At 51.9% G+C, this 19,831-nt stretch overlaps 1 protein-coding gene across 1 annotated transcript in view; it reads left to right on the top strand.

Moving 5' to 3' along the window:
• The window catches only part of TGM2 (transglutaminase 2), a 96,684-nt gene extending 79,791 nt beyond the window's left edge, over positions 1 to 16,893 (top strand). The window contains exons 10-12 of the mRNA XM_015417017.1: positions 1,870 to 2,030; positions 15,486 to 15,622; positions 16,149 to 16,893. Of these exons, the coding sequence (XP_015272503.1) occupies positions 1,870 to 2,030; positions 15,486 to 15,622; positions 16,149 to 16,305 (455 nt within the window). The 3' untranslated portion in view covers positions 16,306 to 16,893. The remainder of the gene's footprint in view (positions 1 to 1,869; positions 2,031 to 15,485; positions 15,623 to 16,148) is intronic.
• The last annotated feature ends 2,938 nt before the right edge of the window (positions 16,894 to 19,831 follow it).

Genomic DNA, 19,831 nt, shown 5'->3' with positions numbered 1-19,831 from the left:
CCCCCCCACAACAGACATCCTGGGAGGTAGGTGGGGCTGAGAGAGCTCTCTCGAGAACTGCCGTTGAGAGAACAGCTCTGAGAGAACTGTGACTGGCCCGAGGTCATCCAGCAGCTGCATGTGGAGGAGTGAGGAACCGAACCCGGTTCTCCCAGATCAGAGTCCGCGCCCTTAACCACGACACCAAACTGGCTCTCATGGTGGTGTGCCTGTTGAGGAATGTGGCTCTGAACTGACCTCCTCTGGCCAGCTGCTTGTTAGGGAGATGGGGTCAGTTTCTACTTTGGCTCGAGACCAGGGGTGGACTCTATGGCACTGTACCCTGCTGAGGTCTCTGCCCTCCCCAAACCTGGCCTTCCGCCCCCCCCACCTCCAAGTACTTTCAAACCCAGAGCCGACGACACTAGTCTCAATCGGACATGGCCCCCCTCCAAGCCCCCCTACCCCAATTTTGCACTTTTACACCCTCGTGCTCCCTGCTCAACGGCCAAGCAAATCGTCTGAGTCCCTCCAGGTTGTCAAAATGCTGTCTCCGTGTTGTCGGTGGTAAACAGCTTTCTGTGAGCATCGCTTGAGCTCTTTGCTCTTTGCAGGCTTGGCTTCTTGTGGGGATGCAAGTCTGAACAAAAGTTTTCGATAGAGAGTGGAAGCAGGGAACAAAGAGAGCTAAAATAGCATATGCAGTCTCTCTCTCTCTCTCTCTCTCTCTCTGTCTCGTGCCATGCCTATGCTTGTCCAGAACTGACGTGGTTTTTTCCACAGCTGGGAAGGAATTCAATTTTGCTTTGACCCCGACACGCTGTGCTCTCTGCGGAGCTATTTTTGACAGCACTCGAGCACTTTAGGTACGGCAGAATCCTTTTACCAGGACAACCTCCGCCTGACCTGCCTCCAAGAAGCGTGGCTCACCTGCGGCGCCCTGTCGTTAGGCAAGATTTGGAAAAGATGTAGAAAAAGCAAGGCCAGGACCCGACAGGGAAAGGCTGTATATCTTAGCAGGGCAAGCTGTGAGCCCAGGGCCTCGGTTCCGTGCCGTTTGGGGGGAATAGTGCCCATTCCACGGCTCCTGCTGCCACTGCAGGCATTCGGCTTTGGGGACAGAACCGTTCCGGTTCAAGGTCAACGTCACCTAGGTCAAACCAGATGTTCCAAGGGGCACACGGCTGCTGTGAAAAGCAAAAGACCCCCACACACACCGGGCTGTCACCCACGTCTCCCCGATAACGTCTAGGAAAGGCAATCTATGATATGAAGTAGAATCATAGAATGTTGGAAGGGACCTTGCAGGTCATCTAGTCCAACCTCCTGCACTCTGCAGGAGCACAGCCGAAAGAGAGCCCTACATACCTACAACAGACCCAAAAGAGGGTCTCCCAGCCTCTGCTTGAAAACGTCCAGCGAAGGAGCATCCACCACCTCCCGAGGCAAACTCAACCACTGACTCTTTCCTGATATTGAGCCGGTAATGGCTCCCTTGTAATTTCCACCCATTAGATCTAGTCTTGCGATCCAGAGCAAGAGAGAAGAGATCTGCTCCATCTTCTAGTACTACATGACAGCGCTTCAAAAAGTAGACTCTTCATGCTCGGTTTCTGCCAGCAGAACTTTAGAGCAGGGAAGGGGGTCACAGTGGGAGGGCTTCTGGTGTCCTGGCCCCACTGCTGGACCTCCTGAGGGCACCTGGTGTTTTTGGCCGCTGTGTGACACAGACTGTTGGACTGGATGAGCCATGGGCCTGATTCAAAAGGGCTTCTCTCATGTTCTTATGTAACTGAGTGTGTATGGAATATTCCTCTGGGGTCAAGAAGGAGTCTTGTTCCTGACTTTGGCAAACCTCTAATGCTGTTTTCCTTCTGGTTTCACCTCCAGATAAGACCGTCCCCTTGCGCATCCTTTATGAGAAGTACGGTGGGTGCTTAACGCAAGACAACATGATCAAGGCGATGGCCCTCCTCCAGGACTACGAGACCAAAGAGATTGTGCTTGGCGTCCGGAACATCTACGTTAAAAACCCAGACATCAAAATCAGGGTATGGAGGTGCTGGCCTGTCTCTGTGTAGCACAGAACTTCGGAGCAGTGGGAGATCTGACCAGAGAGTGATGTAGGCAAGCCTGGACAGGAAGGAAGGGAGGGAGGGGCTGTGGCTCAGTGGTATAGAGCTTCTGCTTGGCATGCAGAAGGTCCCAGGTTCAATCCTTGGCATCTCCAGTTAGAAGGACCAGGTAATAGGTGACGTGAAAGATCTACTGGGTAGAAAGAAATGGGTACATGCCCTATACATGCCATGTCAAATGTTATAATAGGACAGGCTCAATATATTTAGGATGTTACAAATCTCTACGGAGTTGCCATTACCTCACAGCTGTCTGTAGCTCTCTGGGCAAGCACATGGTCAACAATGGCTGCCTTCCCGGAGGAGAGGTCTCCGTGTGCTCATGTCCTGAGCACCCAAAGAAAAGAGAGCTCCTTCCTCCTGCAAGGAGGTTTTATCAGATCTCTTCGCCTCCCACTGACCTGGCCAGGCCAGGTCAAAGAGGCACTTCCTGGAGCCTCTTCCCTTGTGCCTTGCTAGTGCAAAATCCTCCAGCTCTCTGTTCCCTGCTTGGGGGAGGGGGGAGGGCTTGACCCACTCCATTGTTTCTAGCTAAATCCATTAGCATATGTATACAGCTAAGCTGGAAAGCCATTGCACTCACTCCCCACCCCCGGTCCCAGCGGGGGGGGGGGGGCTGTTAAAATGCAAAAGGGAGGTTTGGTTCATTCCCAACCTCCCAGGAGAGAAAAGGGCATTTCTTCACATACTTGTATCCCACTTTTCAGCTACGGTCTCCCAAAGTGGTTTCCCTCCATGAAGAAAGAAGCCAGGCTCCTAGTCTGAAAAGGCGAGATGCACAAAGGGAGGGGAGGGGAGGGGAGGAGGCTTCATGTGACAGAAGTCTCTCTTGGGATCGATTTGGGCCAGACTAGGGCTGCCAAGTGGGGGCGGGCGGGTGGGTAAACCCTCGCTTTGGAAGCCCGATTCCCGCCGCCCCGGAAATCAATCATGTTGGGGGCGTGGCCCCGATCGTCAGAAGGAAAACTCTATGGTTTTCACTCCGATGATCGGGGCCACGCCTTCAACGTGATCGACGTTGTGCGTCACTTCTGGTGACGTGCTGGCGGCGCTTTGCGCACGCGCATCGAAGGACGGCTCCCGGAGCCAGGCGAGGCTCCCCTGCCGGTAAGATATTTTGACTTGGCAACCCTAGGCCAGACTGACTTTCCTGGAGGGAAACCTTGCTGGGGCGAGAGCGGTGGGGGGCTGTCCAGTGGAGCAAAGGTTGTCATCTCTGGGTTGGGACGATTCCTAAAGATTTGGGGGTGGAGCCTGGGGGAGGCGGGGTTTGAGGAAGGTCTTAGAGTCCACCCTCTGAAGCTGACAGAATGGATGTCTGTTGCCCGGGGATCAGTCACCACCAGTGTTCCCTCTAAGCCGAGTGAGTGTGAGCCAGCTCACAGTTTTTCAGCCTCCGGCTCACACCTTTCTGTCTGAGCTCGGGAAGGAGGGCTCCAGAGCAAACTGATTTATGCAGCTGCCGAACCGCTCACTCACAACTTCCATGCCAGGAGCTCACAAAGTAGAATTTTTGCTCACGAGACTCCACAGTTTAGAGGGAACACGACTTCAGGAGATCCCCAGGCCCCGCCTGGAGGCCGGCAAACTTATCAGTGGCCTTCAGCCTTCCAGATGTCCTTTTCCTTCTCTCCTGATGTTCAGAGGAGTGGCAGATGGAGCCGAACTCTTCCTGGCATTCTGCCCTGTGTGTTTTTTATTGACAAAGACCTCCGATCTGTGTAAGCCTCCTGAGGACTGTGCACTTACAGCTAGGAGTGTCTGACAACAGGAAGAAAACAAGACATCAGTCCCAAGAAAGGTGATACCAGTCAAGTCCTCGAGAGAGTCGGGGCCGTTGTCCTCGATGGGCGGCTGGCTCCACCCCGTCTGGCAGGACAAAGGAAACACTCGGGGCAAACCTGGGTGCTCACGCCATTGGCATTTGGCAGCTTCTACCAGTCAGGAGAGGAAGGACGGTTTTGCCTGGGCACGCTCCTTGGCGAACAGCTGGTTTGAAACAAGGGGGTGTGTCTGTAGTCCGTATGCAAAGTGGAGGGGGATTAGTTTGACCACCTTTAAAAGGGCAGCCAGTAAATGTCGGAAGGGGGGTGGGGTTCTGACAATCCCTGAGCACATTTCACTATCTCCGCAGGTTTCTCGCGGGTCCCCACTTGTTTCGCATTAATTTGCATTCCTGAAAATGTATCCAACGGATATATTTGCCTGGGCTACTTATCTTCCACTGTCCTCCCTTAAAAAGGAGGGCCCAAGGCAGATTACAAAGGCCCCTGCAAATCACCCCAAAACATAAATGTTTGACAAACAAGGACGGTCAATGTAAGCCACACAGTAGTACCCGAACATCCCGTTGATATTTGTCCTAGAGAAAGCAGGGGCACTTTGCTAATGAGGGCCAAACGCAGCGGCCGGGGCAATGGCCGGGGGGGGTGCACATTGGTCAAATGAGAGTGGTCTCCGTCATCATGGTCTCGATCCAATTAGCCCTTTGCAGGAATGTCAACAGGTGGCACAGGCTAGCCTAACCTCCATCATTCTGACACGCCCGAGGAAATGCCGATCACCACTTTGGAATCAGGAAGCAATTTTTCTCCAGGCCAGTTTGGCTGGAGATCCTGGAGGTTTTTTGTCACCTTCTGGGCATGGAGCAGGGGTCACTGGGGGTGTGGAGGGTAGAGATGTGAAGGCCCGGAAAAAAAAAACGGAAAAATTCGGGGGGGGTTCAAATTCCATGGCAACTCAAACACAGCCACCAGCAACCTGAAAACCCTTTTGACTGGAGAGAAAGACAGCGCTGAATAGGGAAGTATGCTTTGCCAAGTCTGTCCAGAAAGCCAGCTGCATAGGCCAGTACTTAGAAGCATGTGGAATCCATAAACGGCCATTCTGCCTATATTACCTTATTTATTTATTTATATTATTTCTAGCCCGCCCTCCCCTGCACAGCAACGCCCAGGGCATGTTACAATAATGCATATAAAACAATAAGATTAATTAAATATTGTAATGTATTGAAATGATTACATGAATCACCTCATAGGACTCCCGTGTTAAGCTTCGAGCCAGACCAGGGCTCCTCTGAGCGAACTTCCTATTGGTCGCTTCGTAACAGCGACCAATCAGAACGATACCATTCCCTAGGAGGGAAAGACTCCCATTGGTCTTTATTCTAGCAATCTCATTGGTTGTTATTTGTAAATAGGCGTGGCTACATTAGCCCGGTTATGTTTAAAAGGAGCATAAGCTCCCACTGTTTTCTGTTCTGGTTTCTTACTGAGTTAGTGCTTGCTCGTTACTTCCAATAAAGCTGAATCACTTGCTGAATCACTGTACGAGTCCTTTGTTAGCGCGATCTAACAATTGGCGACGAGGATGGGATGTTAGAGCAGGTAGGCAGCCCTGCGGACATCCACACTTCGGACTCGGAAGAAAGCGGGCAGAGCACAGCAGCCGATCCGGCGGAGGCGCCACCAGCTCCGGTGCCCAAGTCTCCCCCGATGGCTGGAAGCCAGAAGTTCGAGTGCTTCGAACCCTCCTCAGAAGACTGGGACTCCTACCTGTCCAGGTTCGAGTTCCATCTGGAGACCCACGACATCACCGATGAGGCGAAGAAACGAGCATGCCTCCTGAGTTCCTGCGGGAAGGGGACCTTCGACATAGCCAGGTCGTTGGTGGCCCCAACTGATATAAAGACTGTCACCTACGCTGACATCACGGAGAAGCTTAAGGCTCACTATTCTCCACAACCGTCGGAGATCGCCTGCCGGCACGCTTTTTACAAGCGGAACCAGGCCGGAGGCGAGACCATCGCAGATTTCGTGGCGGCCCTTCGCAAAGCCGCACGGCCATGTAATTTCCACAACGTGGAGGAAGCCCTCAGAGACCGTCTCGTCTGCGGTCTCAAAGATGAAAGGCTGCAACAGAGGCTGTTCGCCCGCACCACCCTGACCTGGGCAGTGGCCTACGAAGAGGCCGTGGCCGCGGAAGCAGCGGAGAAGTCCACGAAGGAGGTCCGCCAGCGGGTGGCAGAGCCCAGTATACACGCTCAACGAGACAGCGAGGGCGAAGACGCGGATGATGACGTCAACGCGGTTCGAGGCAAGCGGACCCCAGCGAAGACTACCAACGTCAAGCCTTGCTCCGGTTGTGGCGGGAAGCACCAGCGCGGCTCCTGTTGGGCTCGTGATGTCGACTGCAGAGCGTGTGGGCGGCGTGGTCATCTGGCCAGAGTCTGCAGATCAGCGAAGAAGGATCCCTCAACTAACAACCGGTCAGCGCAGAGGGGCACTCCAGTCAGCACCCAAGGCAAGACCCGTTCCTCAGCATCGGAAGCAAGCTGCCAGTTGACGGCGACCTTGTCGAGCGCATCGGCCGTAAATCGCACCAGCAGCCAGGGCAAGATCACCGTGACTCCACTCCTCGACGGCCGACCCTGTACAATGGAGGTGGACTCAGGATCGTCCGTGACGGTGATTTCTGCCGCGTCCTGGCGCCAGTTGTTCCCGAACCGAAGCCGGCGGCGGCTCCAGCCTGCGGGAACCAGAGTGTCCGACTTCCAGGGCAACCGAATTCCCTTGGCCGGACGGGACTCTGTTACTGTTGAGTATAAGGGGAAATGTGTTAAACTGTCATTCCTGATTGCAGAGGGAGACCGGGTTAACCTGCTAGGGTTAGATTGGTTTGAGCCATTGGGCATCGGTATTTCTGGGATTAACAGGATGTCTGAAAATAAATGGGGCATGCTGTACGACCTGTTCCCTGATGTATTTGCCGAAGGGTTGGGAAGGTACAAGGGCCCCCCGGTTGCGTTTGACTTAGATCCGTCAGTCAAACCTATTAGGTTGAAGTATCGGAAAGTACCTGTGTCTCTCAAACATAAGGTGGAAAAAGAGATTGACAAACTAGTTGAGCAAGGGGTTTTAGAGCCAGTACCATACAGCAAATGGGAGACCCCGATCGTAACCCCTGTCAAATCAGATGGGTCCATACGACTATGCGCCGATTACAAATGTACGATTAACAAGGCGCTGCAGCAACATTCGTACCCGGTCCCGGTAATAAGCCACATTTTGGCTTCCCTGGGGGGTGGCAAGATTTTCGCCAAATTTGACCTGGCCCAGGCATACCAGCAGTTGCCTGTCACCCCGGAGGCTGCCGAGGCCCAAACAATTGTAACCCACCAAGGGGCTTTTAAAGTGAACAGGCTGCAATTCGGGGTCAACGTAGCACCTGGGATTTTTCAGGGCCTCATGGAACGTCTACTAAGGGGGGTACCTGGCACAGTGCCCTATTTTGACGACGTGCTGATTGCGGGCGGGTCTGAACAGGAACTACTGGACCGGGTTAAAGAGGTCCTCAGGCGTTTTCAAAATGCCGGCCTCAGAGTTAAGCGCTCAAAATGCACGCTCGGGGTGGAAAGTGTGGACTTCCTGGGGTTTCGCATTGACGCAGAGGGAGTCCACCCCACGGATGAGAAGGTATCTGCAATCCAAAACGCCCCCAGGCCGGTGAGTAAGAAGGAGCTCCAATCCTTTTTAGGACTCCTGAATTTTTATCATGCGTTTTTACCGCATAAGGCATCAGTGGCGGCCCCTTTGCACGCGCTTTTGCACAAGGAGGCAAAATGGAAGTGGGGGCAGGCCGAGGAAAAGGCTTTTGTGGGAGTCAAGGAGCTGCTGACATCTAATGCCGTACTCACGCATTATGATGAACACAAGCTCCTGGTGTTAGCTGCTGACGCTTCACCGTTTGGAGTAGGCGCAGTTTTAAGCCATCTGATGCCTGATGGGAGCGAAGCGCCTATCGCTTTTTATTCTAGATCACTATCTGCGGCAGAGCGGAACTATGCCCAGATAGACAAGGAGGGTCTGGCGTTGGTAGCGGCTGTCAAAAAGTTCCATGATTTTATTTTTGGCAGACGATTTTTGCTGGTCACTGACCACAAGCCGCTACTGGGGATTTTTGCGCCCGATAAGCAATTGCCAAACATCATGTCCCCACGCATGCTTAGATGGGCGATATTTTTGCAGGCTTATGATTTTGACTTAGAGCACCGGCCTGGGAAAGCGATTGGGCATGCGGATGCCCTCAGCCGGTGCCCGGTGCCGGACATTGGCGCAGACCCTGCCCCCGCCTGTGAGGTCTTGGCAATTGAGGAGCTTCCTCGACCCCCGGTATCATCCAGGGACATTGCAGCACACACGGCCAAGGATAGCGTGCTGTCCCGAGTATTAAACTGGGTTTGGAGGGGGTGGCCGGTTGGAAGCGTTGAACCGGAGTTCGGCCCTTACAAAAGCCGTCAAAATGAACTATCCATTTCTAAGGGCTGTGTATTATGGGGGAACAGGGTGGTGGTTCCTGACAAACTCAGGACGAGAGTGTTAGAGTCGCTGCACGAGGGTCACCCCGGTATGGTACACACCAAAGCGTTGGCCAGAGGGTATGTCTGGTGGCCGGGGCTGGACAAAGAGATCGAAGAATGGGTACGAGGGTGTCCCAAATGCCAGCAAGTCAGACCCGATCCCCCACAAGCTACACCCCAAGGCTGGGAGTCATCTGGTAAACCCTGGGCCAGATTGCATATAGATTTTGCTGGCCCTCTCCAAGGGCAAATGTTCCTAATTGTGGTGGACGCTATGTCCAAATGGCTGGAGGTCGTGCATATGAAATCGACCACATCACTTGCTGTGATCCATGCGCTCCGCCGACTTTTTGCCACCCACGGGTTGCCTGACGTCATCGTCAGTGACAACGGGCCTCAATTTGTGTCTGAGGAATTTAGGCTCTTCCTCACGAGTAATGGCATACGCCAAATGACTTCGGCCCCTTTCCATCCGGCATCTAATGGCCAAGCCGAACGGATGGTCAGGACGGCCAAAGAGGCCCTGGGTAAAATGGACGAAGGGGACTGGAGCCAGAGGCTGGGCTCCTTTCTTTTGCTGCAGCACACCACCCCCTGTAGTGCTACAGGCCGTAGTCCGGCCGAATTGTTAATGGGGCGGAGACTCACGACCCGTTTGAACCGTATGCACCCAGACCTATCAGAAGATCAGTCCGAGCGTACCACTGCGCAACCGAAGGTGCGCATGTTTGAAAAAGGGGACAAGGTTTTCGCACGAAATTATGCAAACGGGCACTTGTGGCTTCCTGGGGTTATATCCGACTCTGTGGGTACTCGAATGTATGTGGTGCAGTTAGCTGACGGTCGAATATGGCGGCGCCACATAGATCAGTTAAGGAGACGTTGGGCTAGGGACAGCGCTGACTCTCCGACGGCTGAATCCCCTGATGTCGAGTGGACACCCCCAGAGCAGGCGGTGAGTACCGAAAGGCCCGGTACTGTCCCCGAGTCAGGGCAGAACCCTGTGTGCGGGGCTGAAATCCCAGTCGAGTCTGTGCCTGATCCAGGCTGTAGTGAACCCCACTCTGACCCACAACCTTGTCTGCCCGTGGTGCCTGCACCGCTCCGCAGGTCCCAGCGTTCGCGGCAAATGCCGACTTATCTGAAGGACTATGAGTGTAAATACTGTTGGAATAACTGATGTACAAAGGTTGATTGCATGTTTGTAAATAATAAAACAATTGGGATGATGGCTTAACTTAGGGGGGAGGAATTGTAATGTATTGAAATGATTACATGAATCACCTCATAGGACTCCCATGTTAAGCTTCGAGCCAGACCAGGGCTCCTCTGAGCGAACTTCCTATTGGTCGCTTCGTAACAGCGACCAATCAGAACGATACCATTCCCTAGGAGGGAAAGACTCCCATTGGTCTTTATTCTAGCAATCTCATTGGTTGTTATTTGTAAATAGGCGTGGCTACATTAGCCCGGTTATGTTTAAAAGGAGCATAAGCTCCCACTGTTTTCTGTTCTGGTTTCTTACTGAGTTAGTGCTTGCTCGTTACTTCCAATAAAGCTGAGTCACTTGCTGAATCACTGTACGAGTCCTTTGTTAGCGCGATCTAACATTTATACCCTGATTTTCTCTGCCATAAAGAGTCTCAAAGCGGCTTACCATCACCTTTCCCTTCCCCTCCCCACAACAAGCACCTTGTGAAGTAGGCGGGGCTGAGAGAGTTCTGAGAGATCTGTGAGTGGCCCAAAGTCACCCAGCTGGCCGCATGTGGAGGAGGAGGAGGAGGGGGAAATCAAACCCGGTTCTCCAGATTAGAGTCTGCTACTCTTAACCGCTACACCAAACTGGCTCTCTAAGCTGAGCTAAGAAGAGTCAGGCCCGGTTAGTATTTGGGTGGGAGGCCGCCCAGGAAGCCCAGGGTCGTTCCACAGAGGCAGGCAATGGAAAACCACCTCTGCTTGTCTCTTGCCTTGAAAGCCCCATGGGGTTGCCATGAGTCATGGGTGCTTTCCACCACAAGGAGATGGGAGATCCCATGGGCCCCCTCCGTAGGAGGCTGTGTTTCTTGCCCGCCCTGGGGGGTTCTCTGAGGCTGCCTTGGCTCGTGCATTGGACAGAGGGGGAGCTCGGGGCAGGGTGTGCGGGATCAGCCGTGGCATGACTTGTGGGAGAAGCCATGCGCTGATTTGATAAATCGCGAAGGAACGAGCTGTTTCAGCTTGCCAGAGCTCTCCATTGTGGGGAACCACACATCCCGCAGCCAGAGTGTTGACTTTTCACTAGAAAGCACATTTCAAAACAGTATCCCCACCCTCTTCCGAACACTTACTCATCCTCGAAGTCTACAAATGGAGACAAGTTTGTGGGTTTTTTCAATCTGTCCTCTCCCTTATTTCCCAGTCACAGGGGCATGATCTGGCCAAAGTTAAGCAACTCCTAATAATTTCCGTGGGGGGAAATGAGCTACTCGGCAAAACTCTCGGACTGAAATCTTTTTTTTTTAAGCCCCCGGAGGGGATTTTTTCTTGATTTTTTCTGGAGGCTACAAAAAACTACAACAGAAAAGAAGTGGAGGGGGAAACTAGATATACAGGAGAAAGTAAAGAACCCACTACTAACTAAAAACCCAAGAGAGGAGATCCTCCAACTAGCTTAGATACATCGAGTCTTCTCATCGTTGATCCCTTTATAAACTGAGTCAAACATTTATAGCCCTTTTCCCTTAAAGTTTAAATTTAAGTGTCTAGTAACAGTACCCCCAATCATCCCAAAACCAAAATTCTCAAAGGCACAATTCAGAGTCCTTCAGCCTTTACTTCTTCTTCTCCCTTCTCTTCTGCAAGTTATAGGGACTTGGGGCTCCCGCCCCTTGCTCAGACAGAGAGTCCTCTCCGGAAGAACCAGTTTCCAGCTCACCACTGGACTTACTGTCCTCTTCTTTTTTCCTGTCCTCTGACCTTCCCAGCTGAACCCTTAGAAATCCTTGAGCTTTCAGAACAGAGTCAATCTTTCCTTTTTTATCTTTGATCTTAAAAGTGACGCCTTCCGGAAATAGCCATTTATATCCAATTGAGTTTGTTTGAAGAAAAAGCACAAGTTCTTTGTATTTCTTTCTGCGTTGTCTTACTTCAAATGGAATATCCTTTAGCGTTCTGATGATGTCCTCCCCTGCTTTCAGGGGTGTTCCAGCAACCGCTTTCAGGATAGCATCCCTGATATGCCTCTTCGAGAATCTTACTACAATTTCCCCAGGCAGATTATTTTTCTTTATATATCCTGAATATGATCTGTAAACCACATCCATGTCGTTGAGCAGCGATTCTGCCTTCATTTCTGATACTGGGGCTAGTAGTTCACTCATCAGTTCTTTAAGATTTTCCCCTCTGTTCTCTGGCATGCCCTGGAAGCGCAGGACCATGTTAGCCTTATCCATTTGAACTTGCAGCATTTGGTCTTCCAAGGAAGTTTGTTTCTTTTCCAGCTTTTGCACTTTCTTCTTCACTTTCTGTGTAGTTGCAGCCACTTTCTTTACCTTCTCGGCATCTTGCTTCATTATTTGTATTAAGTCGTTTATTTGTGTTTGTTGTGCAGTAATGCCTTGTGTAACCACGGACATCTGTTCTTTGAAGTTATTCAGCTGTTCCAGTAGAGGGCGCATGTAGCCAGCTACAGCCTTTGCCGTCTCACTGGTAGTTTCCGGTTTGGGGCTCTCCGGTTTCACTTTCAAAAGTCTTTCTTTGTCCCTCTTCCCCACCATCTTTATCATTTGTTTACTTTCGCAAACTTTTCAAAAGTCTCTGAATGTGCGTTTGACTGCTTGGACTCGCTTTGGTAAGTACTCGCGTTTTCTTCCGTTCCCCCCCTCAATCGCTCAAAAGTTCATGCATATGGGAGGCATCCCTCCCCCGCTCGTTTTTTCTCCCGTTCAGTGGGGTGGGGTTTAAACGCTACACAATTGACTCACATTCATAATCGATCATTTGGCCTCACTTTTATTTTGTTTCTGCCTCATGATATCCTGCGCTCGGCCCCGTCAGCGTCAGTATGCCCATTCGGTCTCGCAGCATGGAGAACCATCGGAACAAAGAGGCACCTCAATTCTCAGGCATTCCGCCCTTGAAGAGGCAACCTCTTGTAAATTCCATGGCCAGGGTCCCTTCGCCGGGCCCCGGGGGGGGGGGTTTGCGAGCCTGCACACCCCCTTCTTTGGCTGGAGCGCAGCTTCACCCCTGGGAGGTCCGGGAGGTGAGTCTGCTAGCACGCCACCATAAACCAGAAGTCTAACCCTAACCCTAACCCTGGCCAGAAAAAAACGTCGAGAAGGAAGAAGCCGAGCCAGAGAGAGGACGCAGCGGACCCACCACAGGGTGCTGGTAGGAAATCCCCACCCCTACAGTATGTGGCCTTAGATAGGGTAATAACAAGTTCATAGAACACCCTGTAAACTGCCCAGAGACCCCTAGGGGTTAGGGCGGTATAATAAGTTGAATAAATAAATAAACCCTAATAATTTCCGTGGGGGGAAATGAGCTACTCGGCAAAACTCTCGGACTGAAATCTTAAAACTGAGGCTGGATCATGGCCACGGTCTTCCACTGCTGTTTTGGAAGTTTCAAACCTCAGCGCAGGCCCGGGATTCTTTTAACCGACGCCAAACTGAGAAGTTTGTTTTTGTACAAATTAGGCATAAAATGAAGCACTGCAGCTTAGTTAAACAACCGGCAGCTGCAAGCATTCAAAGAGTTTTCCAGAGTTCAGATGAGATTTCAAAGCCAGCCAAACGTCAGGATTCTCAATTGTCTGACTCCTCTTACTGTAGCCAGCCTACAAAGTCTGAGCCCAGCGGCACCTTTAAGACCAACAAAGTTTAATTCTGGGCATAAGCTTCCGTGTGCGTGCACGCTTCTTCAGCCTACGCAACGCATTGCCACAAGATACTCGGCTTTAGAAAGAATTCTGTCTCGTCAGTGGGTAGGACTGGGGATGGCGACTGGCCAATCAAACCACCAAACGCCTCCGTATTCAGGGTGTTTTCGCACTTGAGGCTTACACTGGCTGCTGCGTGGCCCGTCAGTATATGACTGTGGAACATGCCTTGGCTAGAAGACTAATTTCAACAGCAGCTTTGCGGCTTTCACTTCCACATTAGCAGTGTTCAGACCACAAGAGGGTAGTTCAAAGGTGATTTGAGCCTCATGGGGAAATGCCAGTTGCCCCCCCCCCCCCCCGGACTCCCAGATGGTGGTCAGTGGAGAATAAAAGGGAACTGTAGGTTCTACTGAACATGGCATCTCCCACAAGATTTCCTCCGCAGCGTGTAGGATCGCTGGATGCCGTGCTGCTGGCAAGGGCCGTGGACTCAGTGGTAGAGCTTCTGCTTGGCATGCAGAAGGTCCCAGGTTCATTCTTTGGCATTATCTCCAGTTAAAAGGATCAGGTAGTAGGTGATGTGAAAGACCTTTCTCTGCCTGAGACCCTGGAGAGCCACAGAGAGGGGCTGTGGCTTGGTGGAAGAGCCAGTTTGGTGCAGTTTGGCGCAGACTCTAATCTGGGAGAACCGGGTTTGATTCCCCACTCCTCCACTTGCAGCTGCTGGATGACCTTGGGCAAGCCATAGTTCTGTCAGAGCTGTCCTTGAAAAAGAGCCGTTTATGTCAGAGCTCTCTCAGCCCCACCCACCTCACAGGAGGGTGTCTGTTGTGGGGAGGGGAAGGAGTTTGTAAGCCACTCTGAGACTCCCTTCGGGTAGAGAAGGGCGGGGTATAAATCCAATCTCTTCTTCTCCTTCTCCTCCTCTACTTGGCACACAGAAAGTCCCAGGTTCAATCCTTGGCATTCTCTCCACTTAAAGGGGGCCAGGCAGTAGGTTCTGTGAAAGACCATCCTCTGCCTGAGACCCCGGAGAGCCGCTGCCAGTCTGAGTAGACAATACTTGAGTTTGATGGACTAAAGGCCTGATTCAGAATGAAGCAGCTTCATGTTTTCATTAAATAAAATGGACATTTTTGAGAGGGGGAGGCGTGGCTTAGTGGTAGAGCATATGCTTGGCATGCAGGAGGTCCCAGGTTCAGTCCCTGGCAGCATCTCCAGTGAAAAGGTCCAGGCAGGAGGTGATGGGAAAGACCTCCACCTGAGACCCTGGAGAGCTATGGGAAGGGGCTGTGGCTCAGTGGAAGAGCCTCTGCCTGGCATGCAGAAGGTCCCAGGTTCAATCCCCGGCACCTCCAGTGAAAAGGGCCAGGCAGGAGGTGATGGGAAAGACCTCTGCCTGAGACCCTGGAGAGCTATGGGAAGGGGCCGTGGCTCAGTGGCAGAGCCTCTGCCTGGCATGCAGAAGGTCCCAGGTTCAGTCCCCGGCATCTCCAGTTAAAAGAACCAGGCAGGAGGTGCTGGGAAAGACCCCAGCCTGAGACCCTGGAGAGTTGTCAAGAGGGGCTGTGGCTCAGTGGAAGAACCCCTGCCTGGCATGCAGGAGGTCCCAGGTTCAATCCCCGGCATCTCCAGTTAAAAAGGACCAGGCAGGAGGTGATGGGAAAGACCTCGGCCTGAGACCCTGGAGAGCTGTAAAGAGGGGCCGTGGCTCAGTGGAAGAGCCTCTGCCTGGCATGCAGAAGGTCCCAGGTTCAGTCCCCAGCAGCATCTCCAGTTAAAAGGGACAGGCAGGAGGTGATGGGAAAGACCTCAGCCTGAGACCCCAGAGAGCCGCTGCTAGTCTGAGTAGACAAGACTGACCTTGAGGGACCGAGGGTCTGATTCAGGAGAAGGCCGCTTCATGTGTGTGTTTGTTAGCCCTGCCCAGATAAGGAAGAATCGGTATCACCAACACGAAAGGAGTGAATGTGACCGAGCCTCTGGCATCTGGCCCTGTCAGAGGACAGAATTCTGAGCTCTGTGGCATTGTGGTCAAACCCTGCCTTTCCTAGTTGAAGGGTATCGAGAGAGAGGGGCGTAGCAGGACCGCAAACCTTGGTTAGGGCCAACAGACCCACCTTCCCCATTTCTTCCAATGCAGGTCTTAGGAGAGCCAGTTCAGAACCGCAAACTGGTGGCTGAGCTGACGCTGATCAACCCCCTGCCTGGCCCGCTGAGTGGCTGTGTCTTCACCATGGAGGGCGCTGGTCTCACCAAAGGACAGAAGGTCCAGGAGCTGTGAGTATCCGGTTCTGGAACCTCGAGGGGGAAGAGAGCCGCTTAACGTGAGTTGCGGCAGCAGGGGTAGGCGAACATGCTTTCCATTGACGAACAGGACACCTGTGCATTTTCCTCACGTGCACACGTCCATAGCCGGCCGTACAGAGCCATACAGCTCTTCTTGTCTCTGTGGCCTCTCACATTGAGTCAGAAGAAAAGGTTGAGCAGAAACTGGGTTGTGGCTACCAGTATGGAAGACTTCAAGAGGGAATTAGATAAGCATATGGAGCAGAGGTCCATCAGTGGCTCTTAGCTACAAGGTATAGAGAGGAACTCTAGGTCTGGGGCAAGTGATGCTCTGTCTTGGTTCTGGGGGGGGGGGGCAACAGTGGGAGGGCTTCTGGTGTCCTCCTGGCCCTACTGCTAGATTTCTTGATGGGAGCTGGTATTTTTGGTCACTGTGTGACGCAGAGTGTTGGACTGGATGGGCCATTGGCCTGATCCAGCATTGGCTTCTCTTATGTTCTTATGTTCTTATCCCCAGCGACAGCCCCGTCGGGCCAGGAGAGGAGGCGAAAGTGCGGGTGGACTTCGTGCCTCAGCAGTCCGGCCTGAGGAAGCTGGTGGTGGACTTCGAGAGCGACAAGCTGACGGGCGTGAAGGGCTACCGGAATGTCATCATCGCCCCCCTGTCCAAGTGAAGCCCGCCCTGGAGGGGAGGAGGCTGCTTGTCTAGCAATACTTGACGAGGGAGGGCTGCAGCAGCCGAGGAGACCCAAGGACACCTGCTTTGACCCTCCGTGGCCAGCGATTGGCCAGCACGCACCTCTTTCTCCTCCCGTCGTATGCGCAAAAAAAGAGGAAGGGGTGGTGGCCCAACGGGGGAGCCACTCCTAGGCCCCCCTGCACCATCCTCCCCTAGCACCCCTGCAGAAAGAAGATCCACACCACCCCCCGCTTGCTTTCTTGGGTCAGCCCAGTCCTCGTCCCCCACCGGAGTCTTCGGCTGCTCAAGCCAGCTGGAGATAGGAGAGTCACCAGCCACCCAGCCACCTCCCCCTCAGTATCCACATGGCAGACCTGACCACATCTAAGTGTTCTTCGCGACATGGTAACTGGCAAGATAGCAGAGCCCCGTCACAAGATCGTCTCATAGTCCAGGCTACATAAGCAGTAATACGAATGGATAATTATCATATGGTATTGTTTGTGTATAATAGCCAGGAGAACCTAAGATGGTTGTTGAAGGCTTTCACGGCCGGAGTTCATTAGCTGTTGCGGGTTTTCCAGGCTGTCTGGCCGTGGTCTTGGCATTGTAGGACCTGATGTTTCACCAGCAGCTGTGACTGGCATCCTCAGAGGTAGAACACAGAAAGAGGGAGGACTCTCTGTGCCAAGGTGAGAAGGAAAATGGTAGGCAGGTAATTTATATCTAGTCAGGAAGGTGGGGGTAGGGCTGAGTCATTATCTCGTAGGAGTTCCCCAGGCTGTGGAACGTGCTAATGGAGGAGCTTTCCTGAGGAGGTTCTTTTGCATATGGATTACTTCCTGAGGAGGTTTCAGGTCCTACAATGTCAAGACCACGGCCATACGACCCGGAAAATCTGCAACAGCTAATGATCCTAAGATGGTCTGGCAGTCAGAAGTTCTAGCTGTTTTAGCGTTATGCACCACTACGTGGTGAGCTAGACTTGTTTTTAAGGCAGAGGTGGTTTGCCATTGCATGCCTTTGCATGATGACCCTGCTTAGCTTCCAAATACTAGCCAAGGCCGACCCTGCTTAGCTTCCGAGATCTGATGAGATTGGGCTAGCTTGGGCTATCCAGGTCATGGGTAGAAACCTGAAGCTGTACCGCTTCAAACTTCACTTTTTGATCCTTGCTCAGCCCACTCTCTGCTGAGCTAATTACGATTTGTGGGGATTTATTTTTTTTAAATGGAATCCACAATGTGGTTTCAGCTCCTCACGGTATGAAGTGGTACAGTCCATTCTACTCCATCAGGACTCTACCACTGCATTCCCCTCTTAGGATGTACCTAGAGATGTGAAGGCCCAGAAAAAAACTGGAAAAATTCGGGGGGGGGGGGAACGTTTTTCCCCCAGGTTTTTTTTCCTGAAGCCTTTTTTGTTTTTTCCCGAAAAATTGGAAAAATTGAAAAAAGAAAAGAAAAGGGGAAAAATTGACTATGGAACATTTTATTTTAACATGATGAACAAAATATTTTAAGACAAGGTGTTCAAATATTTTCCAAATCATTTCTAAAAAAATATGTATGGTATCAGATTGATCTAATTTCTGTGCACTGAGGACAAGAAAGTCCTAGGTTACAAACTGACCTCTCCAATGCAAGAACAAGATGCATTTCTTCCTTTAGGAGGTGCTACTGTCACAAGAAAAGAAAAAGGTTTCAGGTTTTGTTTTTGCGTGTGGGTGGGTATTCTGTTTGTAATAACTGTTTGGAGACACTACATTTTTAATATGCTAGCTGTGATGATTTCATGCCAAGTAAAAATGTCCATAGTCATATTTTATGTTCCTAAAGTAACAGAATGACTTTCAATCTGGAAAAGAAAAGTGCCAATGTAGCATTTTTTTCAATTTTTTCAAAAATTTCCTTTTTTCCCGGGGGGAAATGGATTCCCCCCCCCCCCCCGAGCTTCAAAATTTCCAGAACTTTTACATCTCTAGATGTACCATGTGGATAGTGAGGGTAAACAGTCAAATCAGGGTAACTGTCATTCAGAACGAGTGGCCTTTATCGTGTAGATTTCTACGGACTTCTCAGTTATCTTAGCCACCCCCCACCCCTTCGGAGGCAGCCAAACAGCCCTCCCTCATGGGGGCGGGCAGGATGATTGACAGCAAGGGATAGCATGGATTAGATTGACCCTCTCAAATCTCCAGTCGCCCAGCAGCCATCAGGAATAGAAAGGGTCACTGTGGAGACTCTCTGTAAGATCGAGACAATCGTCGTGGAAAAGAAACATCTCCAGAATCGTTGCGATACGCAGTTGGCTTTTGCCAGCCTCCACCTGAGTCCTACATCAGAAGAGCCCTGCCGGATCAGACCAGTGGTCCTAGTCCAGCATCCCGTCTCACACAGTTTTCCTGCTAACTCCCCACCCCACACACACACCTTAATAGAGCTCCTTGTGTTCTCTGAAATGGGGGCATTGTCACAACACTCTGACCTGCAACCAGACTCCCTAGGCTTGGTGTCTTAGTCTGATTACTCCCATTCAGCTTTGCAAAAACGGCCAAAGCCAGCCCAAGAGAGCCAAAGAAGGAGGGTTGAATGGGAAAACAGCACGGAACGAACCGATCGCTGGAGTCAAGATGACCTCAACACTCCTGAGGGGGGAAAAACATCTAGCACAAAGAACATTGCCTCCCATGCTTCCTTCTGGCTGGCCCCCCTAGGTGTGGCCGTCACGAGCGCTGGCGTGTTCCAGAGACCCGTGACCCCAAGCAGAAGGGGCTGTGTTTTTTTGCAAAGCTGGAGAGGCTACCAGGCTGCCAGCCGCCGTGACTGTCAGACAAAGGCCGGCATCAGAGTTCTGCTCGGACTGGGCGGCCTCCCACGGCTGCCGCCACCGCCTCTCTTTTCCACTCCGACTGCATCCAGCTTGGACCTTCTCCTCTGCTATTTTTAGTGCTTTCGCTGGAGAATTTCTGTTTTTAAAAAACCCCTCCGCTTGTAAATAAAAAGGCACAGCAGGAGGGCACGAGAAAGTGTCTCCTGTGAGGGTGCAGGCTGGGTAGAGAAAGTGTCTTTCTGCTGGGTTTGCCAACTTCCAGGTGGGTATGGAAAGGTATATGACACGGTGTACAATAGATGATGCTTGAGATAGATCTGTTTTGTGCGTTTTATTTTTATTTTTTTAAAAAATTCTATACTGTTATATAAATGTTGGTGTCAAGGATTACCAAACATGGTTTTCATCCGAACAATACATCAAAGTGCAGGTTTACACCATGTTCAAACATTTGCACCTTGTCAGTTTCACAATCACTAGTCCCAGGGGACTCTGGGAACCAGGGGTCATTTCCTGCGGGAGCACACAGGAGCAGAGCTCTGGCAGGAAGGAGCCCAGGGGGCAGGCACATGCAACAATCCCCACCCCCTGCTCCCAGCAGCCCTCAGTCGGGCCACGAGGAGCAAGAAGCAGCCAGGTAAGTTGCAGAGCCCCCCCCCCGGCCCCCCTTCAGGACACAGACCTCCCCC

The sequence above is a fragment of the Gekko japonicus genome, unplaced genomic scaffold (assembly GCF_001447785.1).
Source record: "Gekko japonicus isolate JY-2015 unplaced genomic scaffold, Gekko_japonicus_V1.1 scaffold3329, whole genome shotgun sequence".
NCBI lineage: Eukaryota > Metazoa > Chordata > Lepidosauria > Squamata > Gekkonidae > Gekko > Gekko japonicus.
This window is presented reverse-complemented; position numbering and strand designations above follow the sequence as displayed.